The sequence below is a fragment of the Eublepharis macularius genome, chromosome 1 (assembly GCF_028583425.1).
Source record: "Eublepharis macularius isolate TG4126 chromosome 1, MPM_Emac_v1.0, whole genome shotgun sequence".
NCBI classification, from domain to species: Eukaryota; Metazoa; Chordata; class Lepidosauria; order Squamata; family Eublepharidae; genus Eublepharis; species Eublepharis macularius.
Window position 1 is genome coordinate 30,901,361 of NC_072790.1, and position 16,584 is coordinate 30,917,944.

General features: G+C 43.5%; 1 protein-coding gene across 1 annotated transcript in view; it reads right to left on the minus strand.

Moving 5' to 3' along the window:
- Positions 1-1,457: 1,457 nt before the first annotated feature.
- Positions 1,458-16,584, minus strand: part of COL6A1 (collagen type VI alpha 1 chain) — a 65,005-nt gene continuing 49,878 nt past the window's right edge. Inside the window, exons 27-35 of the mRNA XM_054978062.1 lie at positions 15,728-15,763; positions 14,845-14,881; positions 13,063-13,071; positions 11,698-11,831; positions 11,351-11,460; positions 7,857-8,043; positions 5,704-5,860; positions 4,036-4,065; positions 1,458-3,095 (exon numbers count right to left, since the gene is read on the minus strand). Coding sequence (XP_054834037.1) covers positions 2,482-3,095; positions 4,036-4,065; positions 5,704-5,860; positions 7,857-8,043; positions 11,351-11,460; positions 11,698-11,831; positions 13,063-13,071; positions 14,845-14,881; positions 15,728-15,763 — 1,314 coding nt within the window. The 3' untranslated portion in view covers positions 1,458-2,481. The remainder of the gene's footprint in view (positions 3,096-4,035; positions 4,066-5,703; positions 5,861-7,856; positions 8,044-11,350; positions 11,461-11,697; positions 11,832-13,062; positions 13,072-14,844; positions 14,882-15,727; positions 15,764-16,584) is intronic.

Sequence of the window (16,584 nt, forward strand, 5' to 3'; positions counted from 1 at the left end):
CTGCTTAGGACCATACCCTCTCTCCCCAAAGTCTGGAATGACAGCCTTCAGACTAGAATACAGTCTCTGGGATTGAAACAGGTGCTTTTCCAGGGCTGTTTTGGCCTCCCAGGCTATCCCTAAGGTCTACTCACTTGCAAGTTCCATTTTATTCAATGAGCTTACTTCCAGGAAGAAGGACTACATCTTAATTCTGCTTGCACAGACCATATTAGACGCATTCCTCTGTTTTCTTGAGAATTGTTTTCAGGTAAGCATGTATAGATTTACAGTGTGCAGCTTTTATAAGCAAAGTTTATTAGTATTGTGTAAAAAAGTAAAAAATTGAGAAAGGTTAACTGGGTGGTATTACCTAGTGGTTGGAGGGCTGGTGTCATGTACCCTTCTTCCAATAAAGCAAGATGGGATTGTGGCTGGGGGATGGTTTGATCTTTCAAGGGATGGTTTGGCCTTCCAGTCCACCTTTAAGCAGGTCTATTCAAAGGAAGGACCCAGGATCATTCTGCTTGCAGAGACCATATTAAACCCATTCCCTTGTTCTTCCAAATCCATCCCTGATTTTATGGTAATTATAACCTCTGTGAGAGCTGTAAAACCAGGCTTATTTTCAGAGCTTGCTCTTTAGAGCTGGGAGAACAATATTTTCATGAGCTAGGCACAAACATTTTATAGGCTGAAATCTTCTGAAGTATGAAAGAAGCAATTTAAGAACCAAACATACATTTGTCTCAAAGGGAGTTTCCTCATTTAATTTACAGAGGACAAAAAATGTTCTAAAAAGTGAAAATAATGTCTTGTGTAAACAGTTTCCGACAACTGAAGCATAATGTCAAAGGAGAGCCACCTAACACGCTCATACGCCTTTTGTTCATGTAGTTTAGTCACAAGAGAACAGGGCCGTTTCCACACGGCTTACCTTCTCTCGGAACGACCCGGAACATCGCACAAAAACTGCAGATCGCATTTTCTTGCACGAGATTTGCGCAATGTTGTGCAAATCTCACACAAGAAAACGCGATCTTCCGTGTTTTTTACGCGATGTTCCGTGTTGTTCTGAGACAAGGTAAGCCATGTGGAAACGGCCCAGATTATTAGTGGTGGCTCTTAAGGAATTTTACAGAACAGGAAAATAGTGTGTGTGTGGGGGGGAGGGACATAATCCCCACCCCACTTCCGGTCTGAATCAAGATGAGGCCCCCCTACACTTGAAAACAAAGTTTTTAAAAATCACTGGAAGCTCTGAACATAAAATTAGCAGGCATCTCGTAAGACCCTGAGTAAAGCTGAACAGATCTGTGCTGCCTTTCTGTAGGAAGGAGACCTCCCCCCACCCCAGTTTCTGGTGTTACAGATGCTGTGAAAAGGCACATTTCCAGTGAATGGTGCTTTCTGTCTGTTGTGAAACACCGTTCCTTGTTAGCGACAGTGAAACAAAGGCGATTCCCCTCCCACCAAAATTGTGGAAAACAATTTATTTGAACGAAATCCGGATGTGAACATTGGACAGTAAAAACACAGGAAGCAAATAAAATAAAAGTGGTAACATGGATCTCGATTACAAAACAGTTAAAAGCCACCATATTGAAAATCATGTCCATTGATTTCATTGCAAGAGCACCATTGGAAAAACTGAATTAAATGGTCTAAACCATTCCCCGATTTTGACATATTTTTTTCAGGAATGACTGTGCAAACATATAATGTAAACTCTGGCTGAAGGGAGGAAGGATTAGCACCAGCGTAGACTCTCACATTGGACAGGATGTGGCTCTCGGAAGCCAACTGCAGGCTTCTCTGAAATTTTATTTCAAATAATTCAGATAAATAATGCTAATTGGAAGACAGCTTTTCAGAGCCTCTGATTTATCGGGTGTAAGAAGAGAATAAGTGCCCAGTAACTAAACTTTAGTTTGCATTGATGCTGTTGAGTTAAATGATTCTAAAACAACTTGCTCTGATCTGGATTGAGTACACAAGGTTACAATTTTAGCAATCGCCACTCTTGCCCTGAAGAGAGCGGGTGATGTTCTACAACTGTCTCCTTGTCCTTAAGGGGCAGTGATTTTTCTGGAGCTGGGCAGCCCAGGCAACAGTCTTTCTTACTATGAAAATAAAAGAATAGAAAACTTTAAAAATATTGTGTCAGCAAGATAAAGGATAACTTTATTCTGGAAAGAGGCTCCTAACATCCATGTGAAATGTGCTATCAGTCTTAGGAATAAAGGTAGTGCATTTAAGATTCTTGAGTTTTATCAACCAAGCTTTCCCCAATCAAAAATATGGAGCAAGAATAAGTTGACCTGCATTTCCCCCCTTGTAGAGTACAACAATTCATGGGAAAAGAGAAATTAAGGAAGGGCATAATGCAGCTCAAAAGCAGGGACATGGGTGGGCTTTTTATAAAAATATGGGTTCTGTCGATTGCTAACTTTATTTTTTAAAAACTTAGAATCTATATATTCTGTTCCTTTATATTCCACCTCAGTTGTTTACAGCTATTCTCCGGGATACAGTTTGATAGAAGACTCCCCTCAGCAGAGATTGGTAATCAGGCACTCGGAAAAGGTGTCTCTCTCCGTAGGCCACATCGTACTCAGTGGTTTTTCCAGTCACAAGTACGCGTATATTGGGCTCATTGGCGTGAGTGCCAGCAACCAGTACATAGATTTCAATGCCCGCCTGTCGGGCCCCCTGAACAGCCCTCTCAATGGCTTCTCCAGTGATGCCTTGAGAATTGCCATCGGAGAATATCAATACCTTCTTCTTTGCCCCAGAGCGGGAAGACTGCCGGTACAAGTTGGTGACGTAGTTGAGAGCGGCATTCACGTCTGTGGCGTCGTTAATGAATACCATGTTGTCGATGGCCTCGGCAATCACGGTGTAGTTATGTTCAAACCGCGCCTCCAGTTTTTGCTGAGCTTTGCCACTGTACTGGACAACAGAAACGCGCACAGTGTCTTCTGCAGGTTTGGCTGCTGTCAGGAAGCGTTCTGCCAGGCGCTTCACAAATTTTTTGGTGGTATCGAAGTTACGGCTTCCGACGCTGGTAGAACTATCCACCAGGAGTGTGAGATCGGCTGGGCCATCAAAGGAGACTAAAAGGAGAAGAGAGGTTGGCTTTTAACTCTGCTGTACATGTTGTATACCTGTAAATTCTTCTTCTGTTAGAGTGCAATGCATAGGGGCATAGATACTTGGTCCCAAAATTCACATCAGAACAAACAGCTCAGCACAATAACTCTGCGAACATTCTGAGATAAAAGGGAGGCAGACGTCCCAAAAGGGATGGGGTGATATTGGTTTAGAACGGAAGCTGCTTTCCTTACATAGCTAAATGACATTTCTACAGCAAGTGCCTGTTTTGGGGGCATTTCAAGAAAGTTATCATTACTGTGAGTTATTCAGGCTCTGCAAAAATGGTTCTTATATATGTATACTTCCTTTTGAGGCTGTGGGTCATGAGATACTAGTTGTGTTGCACAAAAAAAGCATGCAAGTTGGGCGGAAAGCACAAGACGGTGACAGAAAAAGAAGCAATAGAGAAACCAAAGTTTAGTGATGGTCCTGAAATTCAGAGGATGACGGGCTTGTAATGGCAAACTTTAAAAAATGAACTTACCCATACTCTGGTGAAGTTTAGGTTTGCTCACAAAAAGTTCTTGCTTCTCTCAGCCTGCCACTACTCTCCTTTTTTCCCTGACTTAGCTGCTGGTGGCAGCAGCACTGGGCAGACCAATAGAGGACTGTACAAGGCCTCTCTGGCAGTTAGATCACGGCATCAGCAATGTTTGGTGCATGAGTGTCCTGGAAATGTAGTTTTCCAGAATGCCTGAATTCATACGGTGGGTGTCAGACAGCCTGGACAGTACATGTCCCAGAACAACAATATGGGAAGGGGCTGTGGCTCAGGGGCAGAGGCCATGCTTTGGACTGGACAATGCTGTACGAGGCAGCTTCCTGAGTTCATGTCAACTTAGGAGGCTGAAGGGGCTTGAAGATGAAAGGCACAAGGACAGCATTGTACAGAATACTTACTTGGGCAAGTGTAGTCTGGGCACTTCTTGTCTGTAAACCAACCAAAAACAAGATTGCATCAAATCAGTTTGTTTATTTACAGGCAACCTTTGGCATTCAACAGATGGCTTTTATTCAGCTCCCTTGTGCATTAAAAATCCTTCGGGCCACAAACCGTAACATTACTCAGCATCTACAAGCATCTCCTAAGCCTGTGCGGATACCATCCCTGCCTGTTTTTTGTCACTGTTAACATCATAAAAGACCTTTCGTGGAGATGCCAGATATACACGGTATTTTAGCATTTGTACCCCACTTTTCAGTAAACTCCCCAAAACAGTTTACAATAAAGTCAAAGTGCTAATTATAATGAGGTAGATCTTATCCATATCCTACCACTCCACAGAGCAACATTTATTTATTTATTTTAAAAATATTTCCTATTTGCTCAAGTTTGAAGCCTTTCTCCAATCGAAGGAGCCTTCCTCCAACTTAAATGGCTCTTCCTCCAATGGAAGACTCCTTAGGCTGGAGAAAGATTCCTTGGGGGATGGTTGGATCCTCCTTCCACTATACAGATATCATCATCATCATCATCATCATCATCATCATCATCATCATCATCATCATCATCATCATCATTTCTAATACGTTCTCCCCACGAACGAGCTCAGAGCAGAATACAACATATATAAAATAATAAACATATTAATTTAAAACCAGATAAAAACATTAATAAATATATAATGCAACTTCTGAAAGACAGCAGCACACAATAGCTGTCAATAGCAGCTTTCAGATAAATCCCATAACTGGTATAGTAGTACAAACCAAAAATCCAACACCAGCAGAAGCTAGGTATATAGTAGATATAGTAGATAACGGTCTCGTGCATGCTTAATTATATCTGCAAATGTGAAACTGATTTCACAAGAAGTGCCTTGTAAGTGCTCATACTCCAAAGCAGGGCTTTTTTTCAGCAGGAACGCGGGGGAACAGAGTTCTGGAACCTCTTGAAAATGGTCACATGGCAATCTCAACTCCCCTCTGTCTGGAGATCAGGGGGCGGGGCCACCAGCCATGTGACCATTTTCTCTGAGGGCAACCCACTGAGTTCCACCACCTCTTTTCCCAGAAAAAAAAGCCCTGCTCCAAAGCAATTGTACAAGAACTGTCAAAGCACAATTCACTTTCCTTTGACTCTGTACTTAGCTCAGATCACTGCTATAGCAGTGACAAAGCTTTGTATATGGCTGGTATTGTGTCTGCAAACCTGAATATAACTCCCACCTTTGGAACAGTTCTAGTTTACCTCTCCTGTTCCACATCCAAGGGTTCACGACTGTTGAACGAACACATTGTAACAAGACAGTGAAGTGCTATTTAAAATATGGCGGTTCTTGTCGATGATGCTTTCATTTTAATTAACGCCATCCGCGAATATCTTAAAATGATATTCTGATTTAATTAGTCATACCTTTAAAAGCACCGTGCTTCCCCTTTTAAGAGACAGTCAGACTACCCTCAAAGCCCTTCTCTCAACCTGCCTCTCATCACCTCTTCTGCATTTATTGTATTAAAGTAAGGACCCGGATTTCAATTTTTCCAGCCGGCCACTTCCTCGGGCATCTGCCTATAAACAGGCGACAGCTGGCAGACCAAATCAGTACCCAGAGACCTCTCACCCACCTTTGCAGATGTAAGAGGTAATATTATGAAGGAAATTGTCGTCCAGAAGCTCGGCATAGTTTTCTCGTAGAATAGATAATCCCCCACAGGAAATACTTGATAATTGCTCAGGGTTTGGAGGAGAGTGGAAAATATCGCCGATACCCAAGGGGTACACCTATAAGGCAACAAATATTCACTGTTGTAAAAATCTATATCGTGTATGTTTTCCGATGTTACTGATGGAGAAAGAGCAACACTCACCTTGACTTGAAGAATTTACAAGAGCTACCCTGGCAAACATACTGGACGTGTGGACAGACGATTACTCCAGTGCAGATGTTACAGACAGAGGCGGACTAGCTGCCTCCATCGCAAATTGTACCTGGGTTGCCACTGACAAGTGTCATTACCGAGCACTGGAAAATCTTTTTATCAAAAGTTCCTAATGAGCTCTCAAAATAAAATGAGATTCCACCCATGCAGAGAACGTGCAGTTAATGATTTTACTTTTTGTCTGATTTCCTGATACCACCTGCAGCTCCAACAGTGCAAAGCACTCCCACACACAGGGCTTTTTTTCAGCGGGAACGCAGTGGAACGGAGTTCCGGCACTTCTTAAAAATGGTCACATGGCCGGTGGCCCCGCCCCCAGATCTCCAGACAGAGGGGAGTTTAGATTGCCCTCCATGCAGCGGCGCGGAGGGCAATCTAAACTCCCCTCTGTCTGGGGGGAGAAGAGATAAATGTGAATTAATAAGCAGTCAGATTAATAGATTGACATATATACAGATATATATAGGTTAACAAACAGAACATAGAGAAAATAATTAATTATAAGGATTAAATATAAGGAGTGATTAACTAACAATATTTTCTTTTTTTTCTGACAAGTTTTGTACCAAACTGAATGTCTGAAGATATAGATGGGTCAAATTGATTGACTACGTGAGGAGAGATATATAGAACTATTATAAAAAGATAGAATGAGTAATATATGTAGAGAATAAGTCAAATTGTTTGATATAAACGAATGTATGATCTATATGGTTTATGATATATAGAAATACCTGAAATTGAAAAATTGGGATAAATTGTTTATCTAAGATGGAAACAAAGGCTTACAGTTTGGGCATATAATGTTAAAAATAGTTAAGGATGTACTGCTTAGAATAATGGAGAATATATATTTGTTTTAGATAGAGGAAGCTAATAAAAGTAAGGGAAAGGGGACAAAGGGTTGGAAAGCTGTTGGAAGTCAACAAAAAGGGGGGGGAAAGGGAGGGGGTTAGAGATGAAAAAATTGGGGAAAATCGAATGTAAATGTGGAAATAATGGAGTCTAACCCAATAAAAATTTTTCAAAAAAAAAAAATAAACTCCCCTCTGTCTGGAGATCAGGAGGCAGGGCCTCCGGCCATGTGACCATTTTCGCCGAGGGCAATTTAAACTTTAAAAAACTCCCCTCTTGTTCCAGCTGACCCAAAGTGACATCATTGTGCGGTCCTGAGTTCCACCACCTCTTTTCCCAGAAAAAAAGCCCTGCTCACACACATGGGATTTCTAAGGCATTACAAGATGGTGGGCAAGCCTAGGATTGAATGAATGAATGAATGAAGCCTAGGAATGCCCCAGACAGCTGTTTTACGATCCCTGGACTTCCCTGGCTACACGCTGGAAGCTTCTCAATGCCCACAGGTGACATTCATTATTTTTCTCTATTTCCCCCTTCCTTAGTGTCTATTTCCTTAACCACTATAGCTTATGCAGAGAGCTCCACCTCTAAGTCAGTCCCCAAATCTGTATGATGTGGGTATTGAAAATTCTTTCAATACTAAGGCATTGGGGAAGGAAATTTTTGATCCTCAAAACACTGCTTCTGAAAGCATAATTTATGGGCCTTCTAAAACGAGGACTGCCAGTAAATGTCAACATTCACCAAGTTTTTGACATGTACCCTACCATGTCTATATTGGTGCTGAATTTTGTTAGAGGCAGGAAAAGGAGCCTGTATGGAAACCTCTTCCATCGTGTCTAGAGAACCTGAATTCTTATACTTGCCCAGAATTGGATCCTTTTTCTTTTGCCTCAGAAGATACATTGGCACACCACCTTTCGCCACCCACCCACTTGCCTTTCTTTCCCCGTCCCTTTCCACCCAGTTATTGGCTTCACCTGGGTATTGACTTCACAGAGGGCGGACAGTGGTACTGGGTCCCGAAGGGTGTCAGACCGTCCATCTGTGATAACAATGGCCACTCTGTTGTCAGAGGAAAACCGTTGCAGCAACTGGTCCTTGGTGAACGCCAGGGCCTCCCCAGTATAAGTGCCACCAGCGATCCAGTGCAGGTTTTTCACAGCCCTACAAGCCAAAAAGCAGGAAGAGTCAGAGGTAATTCCTTGAAGTAAAGCTTCCCTCTGGACAAAGACATATGGACTCATCTCCTAGTTCAGGGGCCTCTAACCTTTTGGGCCTGCAGGAATCTTTGGAATTCTGACACAGTGTAGTGGGCACAGCCACAAAATGGCTGCCGCAGAAAGTGGAAACAGCCGCAAAATGGCTGCCACAGCTTACCTCAGTCACACAATGAAGATCCTTGTACTGTGATGGCAACTGCTGCCAAAGCAACATTTTAAAATAGCTGCACATCCAAACAAATCTCCAATGGCCAGTCAGAAGTCCTGCTGGGCAAAAGCCCCACCCACTTTCTAGAAGGACTTGGCAGGCACCAAGGAAGGTGTCGAAAAGTGCTATGGCACCCAAAGGCGCCATGCTGGGGCCCCCTGCCCTATTTCCTTCTTTCATGGCTTGCCTCTTACCTCCCCTGTAAAGCCTAGAGATTTTCCCCTGCAGTTGTCTTCAAAATATAACTGACACAACTATTTTGTGACACTAAAGATGGAAACAACACTTTTAGTTACCATAGGAATTACAGAATCTTGTCACTAGAAATCCAAAGTAACAGTTATCAGTGAGCAGAGCCATGAAATGCCATCCGTTTCCAAGATCCAAATCCTAAGCAAGACAGTCATGTTTATTGACCCTGAACAACGATGCAGTCATGGGGGCAGGGGGCAGGGGATTTGATTGCTATGTTTTCATGCAACTAACTGGGATGGGGTTTGTGTCAGTGTGTGTGCTGCTCTGAGAAAAAATCTCCGTGGAAACAAGAGATGAAAAACTGCTCAAGTTTTTAATTGAACTCACATTGTGTTAAGTGATTTCACATCCCCTCTGAACTGGAGACTTGATTTTACTATTGCTTTATTATTCTAACATCACCTCATATTGTTTTTAAGACTGTTTCTGCTGCTGCTTTATTATTCAGGATTTTTTTTATTGCTTTTACTGCTTTAGAATCGTCACTTGTCGTGATCATATTCATTATTTTACTCATTTTATATTACTATTTTAATTTTGAGCCATTCAGAGTACTGTTAAATTTGGAAGTTAACTCAAAAGTCAATTTTAGTGAAAGTGCATCTCTCACATAAAGAAGGCAGCCGAGTGCCCCTTCCTATTCAAACTGTAGAGTCTTTGGGATTGTGGCTCTGGGTGCAGCGTGTGCCCTTTGCCCACTGGAGCAAAAGCCTTAAGAAAATAAAGGAGGATGACACATGGGCACCTCTAGAATGGGAGATTTGGGGGAAGTGCCTAGGGAGGGCAGAATTTTGGGAGGATGTGACGTCACTTCCAGGTGATGCTGTAGTACAAAACTTAATCAGCTTGATTCAAGCTCGGAGATACGTACAGAATGGGGAAGTACAGAAAGTTAGCATCAGCAATGACGTAAGGATCCTACGTCCTTGTTTAGCCCCGAGGAGCAGGGGGAGGCCCAGTGTCCTGAACTTGTTAATGAACTCTAGTTCTGCAATCTTGCATTGTAATTTCCCTTTGAAGCTACTCTGCACAAGAACTGCAGCTCTTAAGACAGCGGTACAATGTCCTGGAAGAATAAAAAGTTCTCTCACTGGTTTCTGAGTACTATGATTTTTAATGTCAGATTTATGCCCATTTATTTTTGTGCAGGGACTGGCCTGTTTGTGTGATGTAGAGAGTAGAAGGGCATTGTTAACACTTCAGGGCTTATATAGCATTGGAAGTAAATGAACCCGAGATAATGTTGCTGGTTGTTAGGTCCAGCATATTTCTATGTACTTAATTTATAGCCTGCCTTTATTCCCCACGGGGGCCCTAAAAGCAGCTGACATCATTCTCCTCTCCATTTTATCTTCACAACAGCCCTGTGAGGTTAGGCTGAGAGAGTGTGACTGGCCCGAGGTCACCCAGTAAGCTTCCACGGCAGGGCGGGAATTCGAACCTGGGTGTCCCAGATCCTAGTCCAACACTGTAACCGCTATACCACTTTGGCTCTCATACGGTGACGAAGTTAGCATCTTGATTTATTACAAACCCTGATCCCAGAGGGTCCCTTAGGCAGTGCATTATTGTGAGTGAGACGTTGTCCAAGGTCACGGGGCTGCCTATGGGCAAGAAGAGGTCTGCCTCCCCATGCCCGCGAGAGAGGAAAAGGCTGTAGATCAAAGCTTTCCCTGTTCAAAGTGTTTCCCTCTCAGTTACAGGTGTGGTTGTAAGCCGTCAGATTTAAAGTTTATTACAAAATATGTTACCTTAAAAAAACCTCTCTCAACTCTTTTTCTTCAAGCAAAGTCACAAAGGAAGGCTGTCATTTCTTGACCTGAACCATTCCCAATTCTCCATTGGGAGGAATTTAGGAGAGGGATTTCTGTTGTGGGGGTTCTGCTGGGCTAGAGGGGATTCATACAGAAACGCTTGGGAGTGCCTTTTATTGACAGCATTTAGCAGGAACGCTTCCAGAGGGGTTCCAACATCATACACAGGCGTTGTGTAGGCAGAGGAGCACAAGTATCCCTCTCTCTGAGAGCCAAGCTACAAGTGACGCCTTACACAGGTTGGACACTTGTCAGCTTCCCTCAAGTTTTGATGGGAAATGTAGGCGTCCTGGTTTTACCGCTTGGCTCTCCATTACAGCTGCAAGACCAGGATGCCTACATTTCCCATCAAAACTTGAGGGAAGCTGACAAGTGTCCAACCTGTGTCAGGCATCACTTGTAGCTTGGCTCTGAGAGTAAAACCTCACGAGACACACAAGCATGTGTTGGTTCCTGCAAAGATCCCTGGGAAATGTAGGTTTTTTGTTTTTTTTTAAACCAGCCACTCAATGTGATTCTCAGCCAGGGAGAATCGCAGCTGGAGGGACTTTCTCTTTCACACACACACACACTCTCTCTCTTTCAAAAATCCTTTGGAACTTGGGATGGGGGTGGGGAACAACATAACAAAAGTCAGGAAAAAAGCCGAGGTGTTTTACGAGTGAGTGAGAAACTTAGTCCCTCCCATTCGTCTTCTCCTGGCAGGGAATTGCAGTGCAGATTCCCTCCATCACCCCATCTCTGAGCTCCTGAAGGAAAACCGGAGTGGATTTTTGAAAGAGAGAATCTCTCCAGTTGAGCGGTTGTTCTTTGTAAGAAAATCCACTCAGCTCAGTTTTCCTCCAAGAGCTTAGAGAAGGGAAAGGGTAAGACTACCACTCCCAGGGAAGCTTGCATGACCCAACCTGTGCTTTTCACACGTAATTCAGCTAGTGTGTTTCCACCCTAGTTATGGGCCCCAGATCTAAACTTACTCCTTGAGTTCTCCAATATTGTTGATGTTGGCATCTCCCATGGCCACCAGCTCCTGGGTCGCTTCATGGCTGTACTGCACAACACCAACACGTGACTCCCTGGGGTCAAACTGTTAAAGAGACATTCGATGTTATTCATTGCATACACATTACTGCAACTGACTATACCAAGGATGGTGGGCAGCTCTTGGGCACTATGATGGAAACCATGTTGTTGTCCAGACAGACCCTTTCTTCAAATGACAGGAAGTATATGGAAAGAGAGCTTCTTCAAATCCAAAAGGCCAGGAAGAGTCTTGGCTGGGGCAGAAGAACTGCAGGGAGAAATAATGGATGGCAAGCCGTACCTTCACATGTTCATCGCTGCTCAGCCTGTCAATGACCTTTACAATGAAATCCTTAGCAATCTGGAAGTTCTGCAGGCCAATGCTCTCCGAACTGTCCAGTACGAAGAGAACATCAACGGGGCCGCATTTGCATTCTGAAACAAAGCACAGGATCACACCATATGCAGAACTGGGGATGGGGAAAATTCGGTTTCTCTCAGATCCTGAAGCTCCCAGTGGCAGCTGCCCCACCAGTCAAAACGCCTCATTCCCCTTGCTGATTTAAGGCTCAGTTCAGACATCATGCCAAACCAGGGTTTGTGCTAAATGTAGTTTAAGCTTCTAAATGTACTGGCAAATTATGGCTCAGTGCAGCTCATCCAGGTGTGGTGGTCTCTGGAACAGGAGTAACTGGCATACTCTGGCTTGGATCCCAGGATTTCTAAGGATGGGGGGAAAGCAAGTTTTGCTGATTCCCCAATTATGCTGCAGATCTTTGGACACCCCCTCCCCATATGGGAGGTATTTCGGGCTGCAACAGGAATGGGAGAAGCAGGGAAGTCCCACTTCATGGACAGAAATCCCTTCTGCCTGCAGAAATTTCCTGTGGATTGTTCGGTCAATTCAGATCACATAATACTGTTTGCAGCACAAACCCTAGTCTGCAAATTCTATTTAGACTGTGGATTCTGATTGTAGCTCATTTCAAACCATAGTTTGTTGATTTGGACAGTGCATCAGACCATCGTTAAGCTTCCTTACGCAGAGAATAGCAGGATGCCTGAAAAGGGCCAGAATTAAGATTCTACATTAAGATTCTCAGGCCGTGGCAAGACCATAGAATATTAAGCCCAAATCCAGGCTCAGCCATAAAGCCTTAAGCTTAGTCAAAATTTCAAGATTAAGTCTGATGAAACAGTGGTTTCAAAGAAAACTAATCATGAGCTTCTGTGACTTTTGTAATCACCATGCAACCGGATGTAATTAAGTCGATGAGGAAATGGCGAAAGTGGGTGATCAACTAACCTTTCAAGGGAAACACATTTCATGCTGAACTGCTTTTCTGAGCCACCTGCCTTATCCCTGCCAATGCATTTTCTGACAGTGAAAGAACGGCTCTCCTAATTCCCAGCGATGGATGCCTCTTTAAGACAAGGCTGTATAGCTCTGGGGGCCAAGCGTATGTATCCACAGTGCTCTAATTTAAAATTGCGGCAGGTTGTAGCGCTAGACAGCCATAGGGCTGGACCCCACGGGAGGTAATAGCCAGAACGTCACAGAAGCAGTAGGGATGACGAGAAAGCATCTCCTGTCTGGGCCCAGCAAGAGGATTCTCACATGAAAACGGAACCACGTTAGTAAAGCATTTGCATGTGTGACACTCACCACAGCAAGCTGGAAGAAAGGAAGGAAAATAAGATATTTTTAGAGCCAATGTTTCAGAGAAGAAATGCAAATATAAAGAATGCTGCAATTAAATGTCTACAGAGAACTGGGCCGTTTCCACACGGCTTACCTTCCCTCGGAACGACCCGGAATATTGCGCAAAAAACATGGAAGATTGTGTTTTCTCACACGAGATTTACACGACGTCGTGCAAATCTTGCGCGAGAAAACGCAATCTTCCGCAGTTTTTGTGCGATGTTCCGGGTCGTTCCGAGGGAAGGTAAGCCGTGTGGAAATGGCCCAGATTTAGTTAAGAGGACAGTCTGAAGAGGAGTTTATACCTTCATCTAAGGTACACTTGGAAATGCCTCCCAGGTCTCGGTCACGAATGTTTCTTCTCAATCCCATCACATAATTATTTACGAAATGGAAAGAGGGAACCACGAGAAAAGGGCAGGAGGACCTTGCAGTGTGTAAGTAGGACCTAAGTTATCACTGGCTGACCTCCTTTACAATATTTGCCAGAATTAATTCAACTGTGTCTGCAGTTAACGCCCCTTTCCCCCACCATTCCGGTCGCCTGTTTTCTAAGCTAGCACGTTTTGGAAGAAAATGTGAATATATACACACACAATTTTACAAAGCCACACAAATCCAAGAAAGTTTCCCAGCTAGTTAAAAATGACATGCAGGCAGCAGGAACAGAGGACATTTCCCCCAAAGCACTATAAATAAGTTTTCTTATAATATATTGATGGTTTACAGACTGTAGGAAGTGCTTGCTTTGCTGACATCCAACAGCAGACAGAATCGTCTGTTACTTTCAAAACATAAAGGACAACTAACTTTAAAAGTCTGAACCTCTGAACTAGGCGCCATGGCAGCGATATATAGATTCAGTTTCCATGGAAGGCAAGATGCTGTTAATGGGGCTATTTTGTTTTGTCCAGACAGCTGTATGTGAGCCCTAAAACAGCAATAGTTCGAGGGTCACCCCGTTAGCTTTGTGGCCTTATGGCTGCTCTGATGACTCATGGCGTATGCTGAGATCATTCCACCTCTTGGAAACTGAAGCTAGAATTTGGTGGGAAGCAATGGCCAATTCCACTCAACTTACCGGCCTCCGTAGCGTTGTGCAAAACATGCGGAAGATAGCGTCTCCTCGCGCGAAATCGCACCAGGAAGATGCAATGTCGCACAAAACTCCCGGATGATACTCACGATTTCGCGCAAGATGACACAAAATTCGCGATTTCGCGCGAGAAGACACTATCTTCTGCGTGTTTTGCGCAACACTACGGAGACTGGTAAGTCATGTGGAAATGGTCAATGATATGTCAAAGATGTTCTGAAACCAATCACTACCACCCCTACCCTCAAACAGCAGCACAATGGCGTCATAAAGTCACCATGAAGTCTCTCGATGCTGACACAAGGAATTCACATTTACTGGCCATCCACAGAAAAGAGATTTCGTGCATGTGCGAACACACATACTCTTTGTGGATCATGCACCCACCTCAACAGTGTATAAAATTCCTGATGTACCAATGACATCTGAACAAGATACTAGCAACCTATGCTGTAACTCTGTATTTCTGTATTCTTATCCACCCAAATGGCAAAATTTCTCACTTCCCCCGCCCTGGACAGTTGGGCAGGCTGCAGTCAAGGGCCATGCCCTTTTTAGCACAGGCCAGAAATGGCTATTTAAAGAAGCATGCAAGATAGACATGCAGTGGTGTGCTGGTTAATGTCGCAAGAATTGAAGCCAATACTTACAACACATTTTCATGATGATATCTAAAATTTCACATTCCTAAAAAAAAAATGAAGGAAGAAACATGGGCCTCAACTAAATCTTGGAAACACAAACTCATTTTCTGTCTCCAATTAGCTAAGTTCTTCACTACAGTCAGCCAGCCAGTTTTTGTCATCATTCTCCAATTAGAATGCCGGAAGCTCAGAAATATGGCAAATAGGATATGTTCAAGTCGGGGGGCTGTGAGAAGCCACAGGGCTGCTCAAATCACTTTGTATGAGATTGGAGTCTCATGGTGTACCTCTATAATGCTGTTTTTACCCCCAAAATCCAGAGTTGTTTGAGCAGTTTGCCGACAGGAGTCCAAGAGGTGGGGTGGGGACTTGGAGGGGTACTGTCAACAATGGTGTGCTATCACTTCTGGGAAAAACCCATAAGTGATGTCAGTCCTCTCTAGGAATCACCAGAAACTCTATGGTAAAAACCATAGCTGTGAAGACTGCATTGTAATTTGTAACTTGATTTCTGAGTCCAGCAAGTACTCCAAGGTGCTGAGAATGGGCATTCATTCCTGGCTTGTTTGAAAATATGAGACCTGGGTCTGCCAAGGTGGTCCCCCATTTCAGTTGACCTCAGCTGTTATTGATGAGCTTACGGTGATCTTAAGACAAAGATAATCTAGTCAGTGGCAGTCCAATATTACCGGTCCTCGGCAAAGGTCAAGAAATTGCAAAAGAAGAGGACTAGGCCTTTATCAAACAAGCCACTATACTATACTACCACAGTGAACTTCTGTTCCATTTTGCTCTGCTGAATAGCTCCCAGCCCACTTAGTCCTCCATGTTTTAAAGTAGTTTAGTGTAAGGAATTTTGTGCATAATGATGGACAAGCGGTTGACTTACATCTGGTCCTGGCGGGCCGACAGGTCCCGGGGGTCCCTAGAAAACAAAAATCTTCCATTATATTGGGCAAATTCCAGAGGGGGAAGCCAAGTTAGCTTATTGTTGGAAAAACAGTGATGCCTTAAAGGCTCATGAAGTGGGCTCTAGCCCATGAAATCCCCATGAAAAAAAGTAATATTCTTCAAGGCAGCCAATTCTCTTTAGTGCTGGAGCTGCCTACAGGGCTACTGAGGAGGAGGGGGGGGGAATTCTGGTGGGTCCTCCGCTCTCTTGCCCCATGGCGTTGGGGGATTTGCTTCCATATGCTTTTTAGTTGGGCCTGGGTGGTACGAGGAAGAAGTCTGGGAAAAAGATGCTTGTTATGTTACCGGCTCATATTGTTTTGATGAGGCAGCTCAAGTAAGTCATGACTAATTCCCACAGAAAACAATGAAACGTTATTAACTTAACATTTGCTTTAGTCGTTATTTAACTGCATTGTGTCCTAAGTCTTTTAAAACAGCTGTGTGGAGCTTGGTATGGAGCAGACTTAAAAAGCTAGCATGTAAGATAAATCCCCAGAAAGTACATTCCACTAAAACCACCGGTTTCCACAGGTTTCTAAAGGCCCTGGATGCCAGATTCAGTGACCTGAACTACAGCCACCAACGTTTTTAAAAAAAAAATATTGCCAATTTCCTAAAAGAAAGGGAAACTCCTGTCCAGTTCATTTATTTAGTCATCCCTTGTACAAGCAATACTCTTGATACTTTACAGCGATCCTGTGCTATCAAGGAGCTGGGAAGATCAGAATCTTTATCAATGTAAATGACGGTGTGGCTAGTATTTTGGGTCCCTAAACCGATCATAGTACTCCA